General features: G+C 49.1%; 1 protein-coding gene and 1 long non-coding RNA gene across 3 annotated transcripts in view; one reads left to right on the top strand and one right to left on the bottom strand.

Annotated features, from left to right (window-relative positions):
• The window catches only part of LOC123024210 (clustered mitochondria protein homolog), a 17,432-nt gene extending 4,728 nt beyond the window's left edge, over nt 1-12,704 (top strand). The window contains exons 5-15 of one of the 2 annotated variants that reach the window (XM_044431635.1): nt 625-709; nt 1,417-1,570; nt 2,642-2,781; nt 3,958-4,038; nt 5,053-5,178; nt 6,653-6,774; nt 7,925-8,018; nt 8,924-9,058; nt 10,232-10,305; nt 11,053-11,254; nt 12,321-12,704. In XM_044431635.1, coding sequence (XP_044287570.1) covers nt 625-709; nt 1,417-1,570; nt 2,642-2,781; nt 3,958-4,038; nt 5,053-5,178; nt 6,653-6,774; nt 7,925-8,018; nt 8,924-9,058; nt 10,232-10,305; nt 11,053-11,245 — 1,204 coding nt within the window. In that variant the 3' untranslated portion in view covers nt 11,246-11,254; nt 12,321-12,704. Of the gene's footprint in view, nt 1-624; nt 710-1,416; nt 1,571-2,641; nt 2,782-3,957; nt 4,039-5,052; nt 5,179-6,652; nt 6,775-7,924; nt 8,019-8,923; nt 9,059-10,231; nt 10,306-11,052 lie in introns of both variants that reach the window. The other variant, XM_044431634.1, reaches the window with a different exon arrangement.
• On the bottom strand, nt 4,624-8,038 carry LOC123024213. The gene is made up of 2 exons (XR_006414875.1): nt 7,411-8,038; nt 4,624-5,994 (listed from the first exon to the last, which is right to left on the bottom strand). It is a non-coding gene; the product is annotated as an uncharacterized LOC123024213 (long non-coding RNA).
• Nucleotides 12,705-13,397: the final 693 nt, after the last annotated feature.

Below are 13,397 nucleotides of genomic sequence, written 5' to 3'. Positions count from 1 at the left end.
GTGTGAGAGAGAGAGAGAGAGAGAGAGAGAGAGAGAGAGAGAGAGAGAGAGAGATCGTTTATTGGAGAGAGAGAGAGCGGTCTGGGCAATGCCTCCTCCAACACACTGGCCCAGAACCAAGACATCTGACTTAAAAAGGTTGCCACCCCGGGTCCAGAGCAAGTAACACAACCGTGGTGGCAGTATTATTTATTTATTATTATTTAAAAAACAGGATGAAAGGCTGCCACTGCCTGGTCTGGGAACAGCCCACTTGGATTATGGCAACGCCTTGCACTCGGGCCTGGCCTGGCAGATGGCTTGGAAAGCTACAGCCAGATCACAAGCCGGGTCAGGGTGTGTCTTGTCAGTTTAGAGAGAAGCTGCACCCCTGCCTTGGACCATTTCCAAGTTCACTTCCAAGGCCTGGTCTTAAGCTTTTCGAATTCTCTACACAGCTTGGCCTTTGATTCCCTTAAAGGCAAGCTTCCCCCTTCCCTATTTGTCTGTCTTAGAGTTCGGAGTTGAATCGGTTTCCACCGTCCCACGATGCATGCGCCCGCTGCTTCGATGGGAGCAGAATACTACTGCTCAGTTAGACTTGTAACACTGTGCATCCTTCTTGTAACACCTTTCCTTCTTCAGCGAGAGTGTCGACCAGGCGGTGGAGATGTACAATCTCCAGAAAATCACCCTGCTCCGGGAGATCTCCCTTAAAACTGGAATCCAGGTGAGCGCAGCGTGCCCAAATTCTGCTTTCTTCAGCCTTCCCTCTCCAAACACAGTGTAACACAACCTGGCAGGTTGTTGTGAGGAAGAGGCAGGCGGAAACAGGTGCTTTAGGTTGATGCTCTCACTTGAACCTCAAGAGCGCTTCAGCCTTCTAGAATTGGGGTGGGGGGACAAAAGGAAGATCCGACCGGTGGCTGGCAGGATTTGGTTGTCAGAGGAGCAGGTTGGACCCGCTAAGGTGACGCTCTGCGCCCCTGCAGTGGAGGCCACTTTGATGTTTTTTTCTCTCCTCTTAGAAAAATGTGCAAAACATTCCCTGCTTCTTCTTAGTACTATTAATTACATTTCTATACTGCCCATAGCCAATAGCACTCCGGCCACGTCACATGTTAAGTCCCCCATCCAGATTCCAACCAGGCCTGACCCTGCTTGGTTTCCAGGAGGCACCTCGGACTGTATTCACCTGGCGCCCTCGCTTTATTCCTTCGGCCTCAGGCAAACCCCTTTTTCTTTTCCCAACGTTTTAACCTTTCATTGGTTTTATCTTTGTTTTTATTGTCAGTGGTCAGATGCAGTCTGTTGTTTGTTGGAATGTTGTTGGTTTGGTTTTTGTAAGCTGTCCAGAGACTCTGGTATTGGACGGCATATAAACCCTTAAAAAAACAAGCGAACACGTAGCGTCCATATTTTTTATTTTTGTTTCAGATCCTGCTGAAAGAGTACAACTTTGATAACCGGCACAAGCCATCGTTCACTGAGGAGGACATTCTCAATATCTTCCCGGTTGTGAAACACGTCAACCCCAAAGCGTCAGATGCTTTCAACTTCTTCCAGAGTGGCCAGGCAAAGGTGCAGCAAGGTAGGCACTCATGGCAAAGAACGGGGGTCGTGGGGGGGGGGGGGGAGATGCAGCCCCGAGAACTGAGCCCTTTAATGGATGCTGCTTTCCTGAGCTCTTTTCCAAAACTGGTTAGTGATTCTATTGGAATGGAGTTTTGGGGGTTGTCTGTGAGAGACTGGTTTGGTGGATATTTTAATCATTTTTTCTTAATGTTGTTAGTCGTGAAGTCGTGTCTGACCCATCATGACCCCATGGACAACAATCTTCCAGGCTTTCCTGTCCTCCACCATCCCCTGGAGTCCACCCAACCCCACACCCACCCTCCCAGTGACTCCATCCAGCCACCTCACCCTCTGCCGCCCCCTTCTTCTTTTGCCCTCAATTGTTCCCAGCATCAGGCTCTTCTCCAGGGAGTCCTTCCTTCTCATTAGGTGGCCAAAGCATTTGAGTTTCATCTTCAGGATGTGGCCTTCTGAAGAGCAGTCAGGGCTGATCTCCTCTAGGACTGACTGGTCTGATCGCCTTGCAGTCCAAGGGACTCGCAGGAGTCTCCTCCAGCACCACAATTCAAAGGCCTCAGTCCTTCGGCGTTCAGCCTTCCTTATGGTCCAGCTTTCACAGCCATACATTGCAACTGGGATAACCATTGCCTTGGCTATACGCACTTTTGTCAGCAGGGTGATGTCTCTGCTTTTTAGTATGCTGTCTAGATTTGCCATAGCTTTCCTCCCCAGGAGCAAACGTCTTTTAATTTCTTGGCTGCAGTTAATTTCTTGGCACCATTTTTCACAATGGTGGTCTACAAAACTGGATATTATTCCTCAGCAATTACAGCCTCTTTGTGGAGGTTTCTGATGAATCAGGCCAGTCATCTTTCAAGAGTATGTGAGTGCGAGCTAATTATTTTTTGTAATGCGCATCCATATGTAAACAAGAAGGGGGAAAGGCTCTGCTTGTTTGGAAACCGGTTTTTCTTCCTGCATTCCATGTTCATTTCTCCATTCCTCCAGAATATTAGCCTATCTACCCGCTCTGGACAATGTTTGCATTTTAAAAAGGGGGGGAAATCCTCTTGTGTGTCTGTGCCAGGTTTTCTGAAGGAGGGCTGTGAGCTGATCAGCGAGGCCTTAAACCTGTTCAACAACGTGTACGGCGCGATGCATGTGGAAATCTGTGCCGGCCTTCGGCTCTTGGCTCGCTTGAACTACATCATGGGCGACTATTCAGAGGTAGGGGATGGCTGAGCTGATTTGCCCAAATTTGCCAGCGGTTCTGTGTAACGCGCGAGCCGGCCCAGATATGACTGTCAGCCGGTCTGATCCAGCTGCTTTTTCAGCCGGTTGGCAACCCGGCTGCCCCTTGGAGCTCCACAGACGGGTGTTTCACTGTTCCCCAGCAATCAGAGAGCCGTCGCGACTTGTAGCGATGGATAGCTCCTCCCCAATTTGTCTCAAAGCACTTCTGCGTTTATTGGAACAAGTCCTATAAGTGAACGATGCTTTGTGTGAAGACTTCTGTTTGACCTGAACCTGTCACAACCATCTTTGGATGAACCCAGGTTTCTAGGGCTACGAGAGGGAGAAAACCTCTCGGCTCACCTAAGCTTACAAACTTCTTACTGTTTTTCTCCCCTTTACTCACCGCTTTCCAAGCACTTTAGTGCTTCTTCATAAGTTACTTCCACTTCAGTTTTTCACGATGTGATGGATAGCGCTATGCAAAACAGTGAGGTGAGAGATGTATCTAAAATTACGCATGGAATGGAGAAACATCATAAAGGAATCCATCACTGCAAGGCGTAAGAATGGCTTTTAAGACAAATGCATGGAGAAGACCATTCATGGCTACTGATCACAATGGCCATAAAATTACCCCCAGTCTCAGAGACAATCTGCTCCTGAATTCCAGTTGCTGGGGAACATGGGTGGTGTGGTGCTGTTACATTGCCGTCTTGAGCATTTCCCCCAAGAAGGTGTTTGGCTACTGTGGGAATCCGATGCAGGATGCTGGACCAGAGAGGACTTTGGTCGGGAAGGTCCCCATCATTTTGAGCCGTCCGGGGCATTTGCAGGGTGGCTGGTAGCACTGCTGACCACCAGTTCCCCCTTTGCCAGTGTTTCTTCTCTGATCTGGAGCTGGCCCGGACTGGTGAGGAAAGGCGGCCCCAGTGCTTTTGATAGTGAAGGGTAATTGCGTGGTGATGACAAAGCAGAAGCCTTTAATTGAAGGAGGTTCAGGGTGGCCACAGTTACTCAGAAGAGAAACCAGTGCATTCCAGTATATCCTTCCAGTGCATTCACAGCTAGTTTTACCAAACCTAGCAAAAGCCACCAACTCCTGCAAGTGGAGGTGTGTTTTCCTGTCTTCCTGGCCTGCAGCCTTCTCTCCTGCTTTCTCCTCTCTAGGCCTTAAGTAACCAACAGAAAGCGGTACTAATGAGCGAGCGGGTACTAGGCATCGAACATCCCAACACAATTCAAGAATACGTAAGTCATGGGGCTGGCGGGTCGGTTGGAGGAAGGGACAAGAGTCCCTTCACGTGGGGCTCAGCCAAATCCAGGCATCAGAATCTACTTCGCTTTTTGCTAGAATCCCAAGATCTGGGAGCAGGTGCAGGACAGCATGAAAACATTCCAAGCCCAGGATCTTGGCTTGAGGACTAGAACCGGCCTGAGCCAGCTCCGGAGTGCAGCGCTCTCCTCCATCTCCCAACCTCTGCAGAAAGCCAGCGGGCTGCTTCACACAATCCCCACAGCCTCTGTGGCTTATTTAAGCCATGGCAGCTTGCAGGGTGTGTTGGGTTGGTGGCAGGGGTTGTTTGAGGGTGAAATAGCCCAGCAGCAGATGGTGGATTATTCACCGGTGCTTTAATCCTCAAGCAAACCTTGGTGCCCTGATGCAGTGACACAGGAAACTGTGGTCATCTTCCACTGGAGGTTGGATATTCAGCATGAGAGTCAGCACCCCAATTGTGGAATTTGCTCCCCAGAGAGGTTCACCTGACGCCGTCACTTTATTCTTTTCAGTGCCAACCGAAAGCTTTTTATTTCCCCATTGTTTTAAGACCTGACTGTTTTAAGTGGGATTTTTATTATTGCTAAATTTTAGGACACTGTGTTTTAATTAATGTTTTTCTTTTCTTACATTTTATTGTTAAACCGTCTTAAGACTTTGGTAATGGCACAGTCTACAAAAATTTTAAATAAATGAATACTGAACGTAGCTATACCTTTTTGCATGTAGTAATTCCGCCCTGTTCATTTTGAATTGTGTTCATAAGTTCTTTCAGAAAGACAATCTATCCCTCTTTTAAGTAATCAACAAATAAACTATTTTAGTTTGCTCTTTTATCCATAAAGCACAGAATTGAATACAGTGTGGTAGTACTGTCAGTAGTTTAATTTATTTTTTTTAAAAAAGCTGATGGCTACATTCTGTCTGTTGTTGGACGGGGAAAGGAACCTGGGATGCTATCGAAATTGTCTCTCTTCCCTTCGCAGATGCACCTTGCTTTGTACTGCTTTGCAAACAGCCAGCTGTCCACAGCACTGAACCTGCTGTATCGCGCACGCTACCTCATGCTGCTGGTGTTTGGAGAGGATCACCCAGAAATGGCACTCCTGGACGTAAGTAACCTGTGGCCCTGGGACCCTTCACTAAAACCCACGTGGTCTGTGAGGCCGGAATTATATTTGCAGGGGGTACGATGTCACGAGAACCCAAACTTTCCTGTCTTGCCATGTTTAATATGGGGTTTCTAGTCCTCATGATCAAAATAATGAGTATGGTACTTTCTATCCTTTCTCAAGGCTGCATGCTGGGCTCTTCTTCCCCCTCCATGTTATCCTTGCACTGACCCCATGAAATAAGTTAGTCCAGGAAAGAATGAATGGCTGAGGGTTACCAAGTGAACTCGGCCCAGACCTCCTGAGGTCGCCATCTCATCGGTCCTGATGCAGCACGAGAATTGCTGGACCGCAGAGGTGCGGTCCTGCTTCCCCGAGGAGCTGGAGTGCCCATCATTACGGTCCCTTCATGAGCCATCTTACATACCACCTCTTCATGGCCAGGTCTCTGCCACTCCCGGCAAACAAAGCCGAGGCCGTTTAAGGACCCGCGTGCCAGCCCGTTGCAGAGTAGAACAAATTGCATGGAAAAGGCATGGTTCAGACCCTCTTAGTCGGTGTGCTCCAGTCTGGATAGGCTAGTCTTGTCTTGTCTGGCTGCCTTTAGATGCTGGTGGCAGGTGATGGGGTAGATGGAAAGGAATACCCTCGCTCGCTGCCCAGGTTGGCTCGTGCAGGCTCCTGGATCCTGCGCTGAATCCGTTTTGAGGAAGTGCTTCTAACGTTCTTCTCGGAGCCGTCCTGCTTCACTTACTCGGCCTGCTCGAGGTGCTTTTGGGATTGCCCTCTGATGCGGGTGTCCTGGTCCTTTGCAACCTACATATGGACAGACAGAGAAACAGAGCGAGTCAGAAGGGGTCTCCCGGGCCATGTAGTCTGACCCCCAGCTCCAGCCGGCTCCACTCACGACATGCCCACCATGTGGACGTCCAGCCTATCTTTGAACACACTCACCGATGGGGCCTCAACGACCTCTCATGGAAGCCCATTCCACACCCTCAGGGTCCCAACTGTCAGGAAGTGCTTCCTGGCACCCAAATTGAACCTTGGTTCCCTGAGCTTGGCTCCGTTGAAGCGCGTCCTGCCTCCCTCTGCAGGGGAGAACAGGTCTCTGCCCACCTCCATGTGACATCCCCTCACATACCTGCATGTCGCCAACAGATCCCCTCTGAGTCTCCTCTTCTCCAGGCTGAAGAGACCCAGTTCCCTCAGTCTTGCCTCATACCCCATCCCCTGCAAACCGGCCACCAACCTTGTGGCCCTGCGCTGCACTGACTCCTACCTGGCTATATCCTTCCTGTAATGAGGGGCCCAGAACTGAACACAGTGCTCCAGTTATGGGCACACCGGAGTCGTATAGAGTTAGAAGGCGCCTGTCATTTGCCTTTTCGTCCTGGAACGATTTTAACGAAGAGGGGAATATGGTAGCGTGCCCGTGGAACGAAGGAAACAGGTGTGCAATCTTTGTCCCCAGAACAACATCGGCTTGGTCCTCCACGGCGTCATGGAGTACGACCTTTCCCTGCGCTTCCTGGAAAACGCGCTGGTGATCACATCCAAATACCACGGTGCCAAGTCTTTGAAAGTTGCACTGAGGTGAGAGCCCCTCGGCCCCGTGCAAGTTCACAACCGAGAAGCCACATGCAACGGTGCCCCCCAGATGGGCAGGATTACAGCTTGCATCCCCAGCAAGCAGCCGGCCACTGGCTCAGTCGCCAGGGGTTGATGGGACTTGTCCTCCTGATTTGTCGGACTCCACCATGTGGGGGAAGCGACTGTAAATGAACCAGCCCCGTAGAGAGATTATCCATCAATTATCGTAGTTGTGCAGAGTCCCCCAAGCCTTCTGTCCCCACGTTCTTGCGCAAACGCAGGGCCCTTTGGGCTCCCTAAGCAACGGACATCAGAAATAGTAGCAATGATTCTGATTCTGGGCATCGGTCCGTGATACCTCGTAGCCAGTCCCTAGCAGATGTCCCTTGATTTGGCCTTCTGCCTTTGGGTCCCCCCACATATTTGCAGTGAGGGTCTAAGAATTGTGTTGTTTGTAAAGGAGTGAGAAATGCACCACTCTTGGTATGGGAGGGCCCTGGCTGAGGAGGGGCTTCTGTTAAGGGGTGATTCTGCCTCCTCACCCCACCAACCAGCTTCCGCCACCCTCCAACCTTGTCCCTCACACAGCACAGGGTCCTTGGAGCTCCTCGTCAAGGGGAGCTGACCCAGACCTCTTACCAAGCGGACGGCAGGAAGAAATTCAGTAGGCGCCGCTTAGCCTAGCTCTCGAGGGTGGAAAGCCCCGCTGGTAGAGAGGAACATCGACTCCAAAGCAGCCAGAATTTCAAGGGGTGCGGTTCCCATCTCCAAGTGTCGGAGCATCTGTGGGGTTTCTCCGCTCAGCTGTTAGACTCAAGCTCCTACCACGTGGGGTGACAGGCAAAGGTGGCTCCACTCTCTGATGGAGAGCCCCATTTTCACCATCGGAGGCGGTCCATGCTCAGGGGAAACTGCGCCATGTATTTTTTCTGAATATTGGAGCTGGATCGCCGCTGCTTGTCTCTCCCTAAGGGAGGGATACAGAGAATTATCTGTAACACCGCAGATCAGAGACACTCGGGAGATGTTAACAGCATGTCCTTTGGCCCCACTGAACTCTGCCACCACAGCCCCATGGTGCTCTTGTTCATGTTTGCCTCCTTCAGCTGTGGGTAGAAATGCTCTGACTCCTTCCTTTCCACCCACTTCACAGCCACCACTTGGTAGCCCGAGTGTATGAGAGCAAAGCTGAATTCCGGTCGGCTCTACAGCATGAGAAAGAAGGTTACACCATCTACAAAAATCAGGTTAGATTCTCTCTCTCTCTCTCTCTCTCTCTCTCTCTCTCTCTCTCTCTCTCTCTCTCTCTCTCTCTCTCTCTCTCTCTCTCTCTCGAATATGCACCTGCCTTTTAAAAATATATACTGTAAGTGGGAGTATAGAACTGGCTCACTGACGCCACGCATTTCCTTCTTGCAGAGAAACTCTTGGAATGTTCAGAATTAGTTCAACTTCTGGAGAAGGAGCAGCTCATTTGGGGAGGTTGGGAATGGTCCCTGAGGCTATCGGGAGTTGAGTAATCGAAATGGGGTGGAAATAGAGCTAAAACTGTTAAACTTTTCTGGCTGTGCTTTGTTTTCTAAATAGTTGAGATTTGCTACCTTGGGGTGGAAGGAAAAGTTCATAGAATTATAGAATCATAGAACAGAAAAGTTGGAAGGGGCCATGAAGGCCATCGAGTCCAACCCCCTGCTGTTGCAGGACACCAAGTCACACCATCCCACTCAGGTGGCTGTCCAGTTACTTGCTTCTTTTTTTCGTTTTGATCTCTCCCTCCTTAGAAAAATTAGGAGGGTGGTTACATGAACTATTTAATTGTCTTCTGAGACCTTTTGAGGGAGGCAAAATTTGACATCCCACAACATGCTTTTCTTCCAAAATTATACCTGTTAAATCTTCATCCTCCATGAGTTTGTCTGTCACTACCTATTAAATCCATGTAAATTTTGCTCCCTGAAAATCTTCCACAACATGATGCTTTCAAGATGTTTTGAACTCCACTTTGGCTGTGGCTGCTGGGAATAGAAGTCCAAAACCTACAGAGGGCACCACATTAAGAGTGTGCTGCCCCATTAAACACATTCATGGGAACATGTTGGACATGCCGGTGTGTCTCAAGTTACTTTTTGCAACTCTGACTTTCTCTGTTTAGCTTGGTGAGCATCATGAGAAGACCAAAGAAAGCTCAGAGTACTTGAAATATCTGACTCAGCAAGCCGTAGCCCTCCAACGCACAATGAACGAAATATACAAGAATGGATCCAATGCCAACATTATGCCCCTGAAGGTGGGTCACTGCACCTTGGCTCGGTTGATGGATGTTAAGTTTTCCGTCTTATTTAGGTTTTTATATCCCATTCATTAGTTCAGGACTCTCAGAACAGCTGTACAATGTCAGCCCTTTGTTTCTCTGGTTTTCTCTTCTACTGTAGAATCCAATCTTGTTTTCAATTCAAGTGTCCAATCTAGTTTTGTTGTATGAGGCACAAATATTTTTGGGTGTTTTGTGGTTTGCTGTAAGGCAGTCTTCCTCAACCTTCTGCCTTCCAGACATGTTTGGACTACAGCACCCAGAATCCCCAGTCCATGGCTCTGCTGGATGGGAATTCTGGGAGTTGCGATCCAAATGCCAGGCTGGGGAAGGCATTGCGGAGTTTTTCCCCCACAACTGCAGAGCACAGAGCCGGTCGTGGTTTCTCAGTTCATGTTATCTCCACGACAACTCCTGTATAGTACACTGAGTTAGATGTTGTGGACAAACAACCCAGCGTCTTCCAGATGTGTGGAATTACAGTTCGTGAAATCCTTGAGTGTCAGCCGTGCTGAGAACTGGCAGCCAAAACATCCGGAAGACGCCGCCCTGTCTGCCCTGCTGCACGTAAGAACATGTAGAAGCTCAACTTTGTGGTTGGGCCAAGACTTGAACCCGCTTCTCCATTCACAGTTTCATTCCATCCACTGGGGGAGAGTGTTTACGAAGCATTGTGGATGGCTTTATTTTTTTCCATTTTTAAAAATTTATCTTCGGTCTAAAATACAACCAAAAAACCTACACTTAAAATCAAAAAATTAAACATGTAAAAATTATTTTAGTTGCAATATGGTGCCCCGCACCAACGGGACCAATGATACATGTTACAAATAAGAAAAAGTTTTCAAACATTTCAGGATATTTCCCCCTTCTAAAACCGTAGAAATTCTTTTGACAGCTCAAATCCTTTCTCCTTTTTTAAGACTTAATAAATGCACCCCAAACACCATTAAACTTGCTTTTCTTTATAGGCCCTAATATCACATTCCAAACTTGTCTGTACCAGTCACACACTTTGGGAATCATATTTTACTTCCCAGTTTTTAGCCATAAGTGAATGGCTTTAGAAGCAGCTTGGACAGAGTCACGAAAATGGCCGACCCGTGGCATAGCCCTGGATATTCCTGACATTTCTCTTTCAAATTCTAGTTCACCGCTCCCAGTATGGCCAGCGTCCTGGAGCAGTTAAACATAATCAACGGGATCCTATTCATTCCATTAAGGTAAAGATGCCCAAATCCCTCTTGTCTCTCCAGGAAACATGAGTCCTGGGAACTCTTAAAGAAGTCATCTTTGGGTTTGGCTAATGTGAAGAGTGTGTGTGTGTGTGTGTGTGTGTGTGTGTGTGTGTGAGAGAGAGAGAGAGAGAGAGGGAGAGAGGAGATCGTTTATTTGGCAGTGTGGGAGCAAAGATGCTTCTTTCTGATTGCTTTGCAGAGACTGAAAATCTCATTCTTGAGTCTTTGCACTGGCAGGCCCTTCTCCCCAAAGTCCCCAGACTTCATCGGCAGTCAGCAGGCCAAATTCTGTCGTTTTTCTCTTCTCCCCTAGCTGATAATCCTCCTCCCATCCTTCGGAACAAGACTTTCAGGGTGGGGTACGATTTATGATAACAAAAGCAGACATTTTGAAACTGAACTGTGGCCTTCCTGGTTTAGGACTGGCCGCTACTTCCATGCCCAAGGGCTGCTTTTTGCGAATCCAGGAGGGTGCAGGATTTAAATCTCCATACACTGGGGCATGACCTTGAGAAGTCCTGCGGGCAAGCTACCCCTTCAGACCTGAGTCCGGGGCCTGGCCCTGCTCCAAAACCTTCTCTCCACATCTTGTTTGCAGAAGAAGGAACTGTGCCCCTCTTCTCCGCCACGTCCCAGACTGTCCTTCCCAAACCATAATCCTTGGAATTCGCTGGTAGACTTCTCTCGGTCTGGGATGCACACCCTTGCTTTCCTCTCTCCCTCTCTCTGCAGCCAAAAAGACTTGGAGAACCTTAAAGCTGAGGTGCAGAGGCGGCACCAGCTTCAGCAGGCCCTCAAGAGCAGCGATCAGCCGGAGGCGGAAGAAAGAGCCCCCGAGGAGAGCGAGCCTGAAGCCAGCCCCCCTGTCCTGGCTGCGCCCGAGCAGCGCATTACGCTCAGCTCGCCCAACGGCCCTCGCGACTGAACCTGACCCGTGGGTTGCTCAGCCTCGGCCTGGGGCAGCTTCTCTTTGGAAATGTGTTTTGTTTTGTTTTGTTTTCTCTTAATTTGCACTGGTACAATGAATTCACAATGCAAGCAAACTCAGTTCTAAGAAAGGAGCCCTGCTTGCCTAGGCTGGCGACGGGCATCCCGAAAGGGGGGTGCAGCAGCTGTCAATACAGGCACCCAGGAATGTCGCGGGGGGGAGGCGGCAACAGAGGCGTGTGTGGAGTGTGTGTATGTATGCATCATCAGTTCAATTATACTGTGTACAGAAGAGGTTGAATTCTGCGTGAGGTATAACAACATTACTCAGGTCATTTTTACTTTGGCTTCCAAGGACATTGAACATGGCAAAAAGGAACCTGCGCATCCCACACACCCCCCCACCCCAGCTTTCAGAGTTCTCTTTCTCCTTTCAAACTTTGCTCCTCAGACCCTAATGCTGTTTAGGTGATTGTGAGACTATAAATAGTATATATTAAATAAATAAATTCAGCCATATTTTTTATCTAAACATTGGATTTTTTTTTTAAGCCTGAACAGTGTGGGCAAAAAAGAGGCAAGATTTGGAGGAGGTGGCCACACAGCCTATCAATATATAGGAAATAGCCATTGAATTTCTTTTGGCTTCCACTTTTTTTTTCTTTTTTGGGGGGCGGGGGGAAGCAATTCTGGTTTGTCTGGGAAAGGTGTTTTCTTCTTTTTGACCTGGGGAACGAGACACCGGCGGGGGGGGGGGGGGGGGGTGGGTGGGGTTGGGGGTTTGGTGTTGTTTTATTTTTTTTGCTAACCCTGGAGGGGGAACAATATATTAAAAAAAAAAAACCATGTCCAAAGAAAATAAAGGTTTTAATGAAAGATGTAAAACTGTGTATTAGCCACAGCCAGCCCTGTGCTGACTATTTGCCTACACCAGTGGTAAAAAGGGGGATGGGGCTCTTGCACTGGAAATTACCTTGTGGGTGGTGGCGGGGGAAGAGCTGAAGGCTGCCCTTCTCACACCCGACTCTCAAAGCCTTCTAAAAGTCTGTAATGTCCCCCTTTATCTTTTACAGGGGGAAACCCCCAGTGCCTCTATCCGCTTTCCCTAACATGACACCCTGCAAACGGATTGGACTACAACCTCCACCATCTTGGTTGGCCAGGCTGATGGAGCATGGTGTGAGCCGAAGTCCAACCCAATCTGGAAGGGGTCCCGCAGGCAGACGGCTGCTGGGCTCTACAGATCACCCCAAGCCAAGCCCCCCCCCCTTGATTAGTGTCGCTGGAAGCAGGGTTGGGGGGGACGAATCCAAGGCGAGGCGGTGAGGCGAAGACGGCTGTCGCGAGGGCAGTTCAGTTGACTGCCCCAAAAGGCCGAATCGAATCAATGTCTTCTTTTTAAGAAAAAAAAAAAGGTTTATCTGTGAATGTATTAAAACAAAGAATCATGAACCTAAGATGACGCTCTTCTGTCTTTCTCTACTTTTACAATTTCTCCTCTTGGTGAAATGATCTGAAATATTCTGGCACTGCAAAAGAGGGTCTGTGGGAGGGTCTTGTCTCTTTTCTCGTCCTTCCCTTTCTTTAATACTCTTCCTCTGAGTCACACACTTAATTACCTGGGGAAATACCTGTTGCTGGCAACGGGCATCCCCTGACCAGTCTTAATCTTCCCACCTCCATCTGCAGAAAAAACAAGTGGTGGTGACATGAAATCCACACCAACAACCGTGGGTCTCCTTGGCTGCATATCAGCAAGCCAAAATGCACCATCTAGTCATGCTCACCCTCTGTGTTTAAATTGCCTCGATGCTTTGGTTGATCTTTGCAAGGAGCGTAGCAGCCCTTCGCCGTGTGACTAAGAATTGTACTTCGGGGGGGATCTTTCCATAAGGAGCTAGTAGCAAGGGGGAGGAGCAGATGGCCGTGTTGCTCTATCAACCATCTCCACTCCTTTTTTCTTGCAGCTTTGGGGAGGCCCAGCCATGGAGGCTTCCAGGTCACCATCTGCCTGTTCCATGCGTGGCCTTTGAGATGGACGGTGGGTGGACCGTCCTGACCTAGGACAGCCGTCTCCGTCATGGTACCCTTGAGATGTTGGCCTCCGCCAAGCACGAGAGGTCAAGTACAGCACTCTTGGGGCACCAGGT

This window comes from Varanus komodoensis, unplaced genomic scaffold (genome assembly GCF_004798865.1).
Source record: "Varanus komodoensis strain SLA01 unplaced genomic scaffold, ASM479886v1 scaffold223, whole genome shotgun sequence".
NCBI classification, from domain to species: domain Eukaryota; kingdom Metazoa; phylum Chordata; class Lepidosauria; order Squamata; family Varanidae; genus Varanus; species Varanus komodoensis.
Note: the sequence above shows the minus strand (reverse complement) of the source record. Positions and strands in the feature narration are given on the sequence as shown.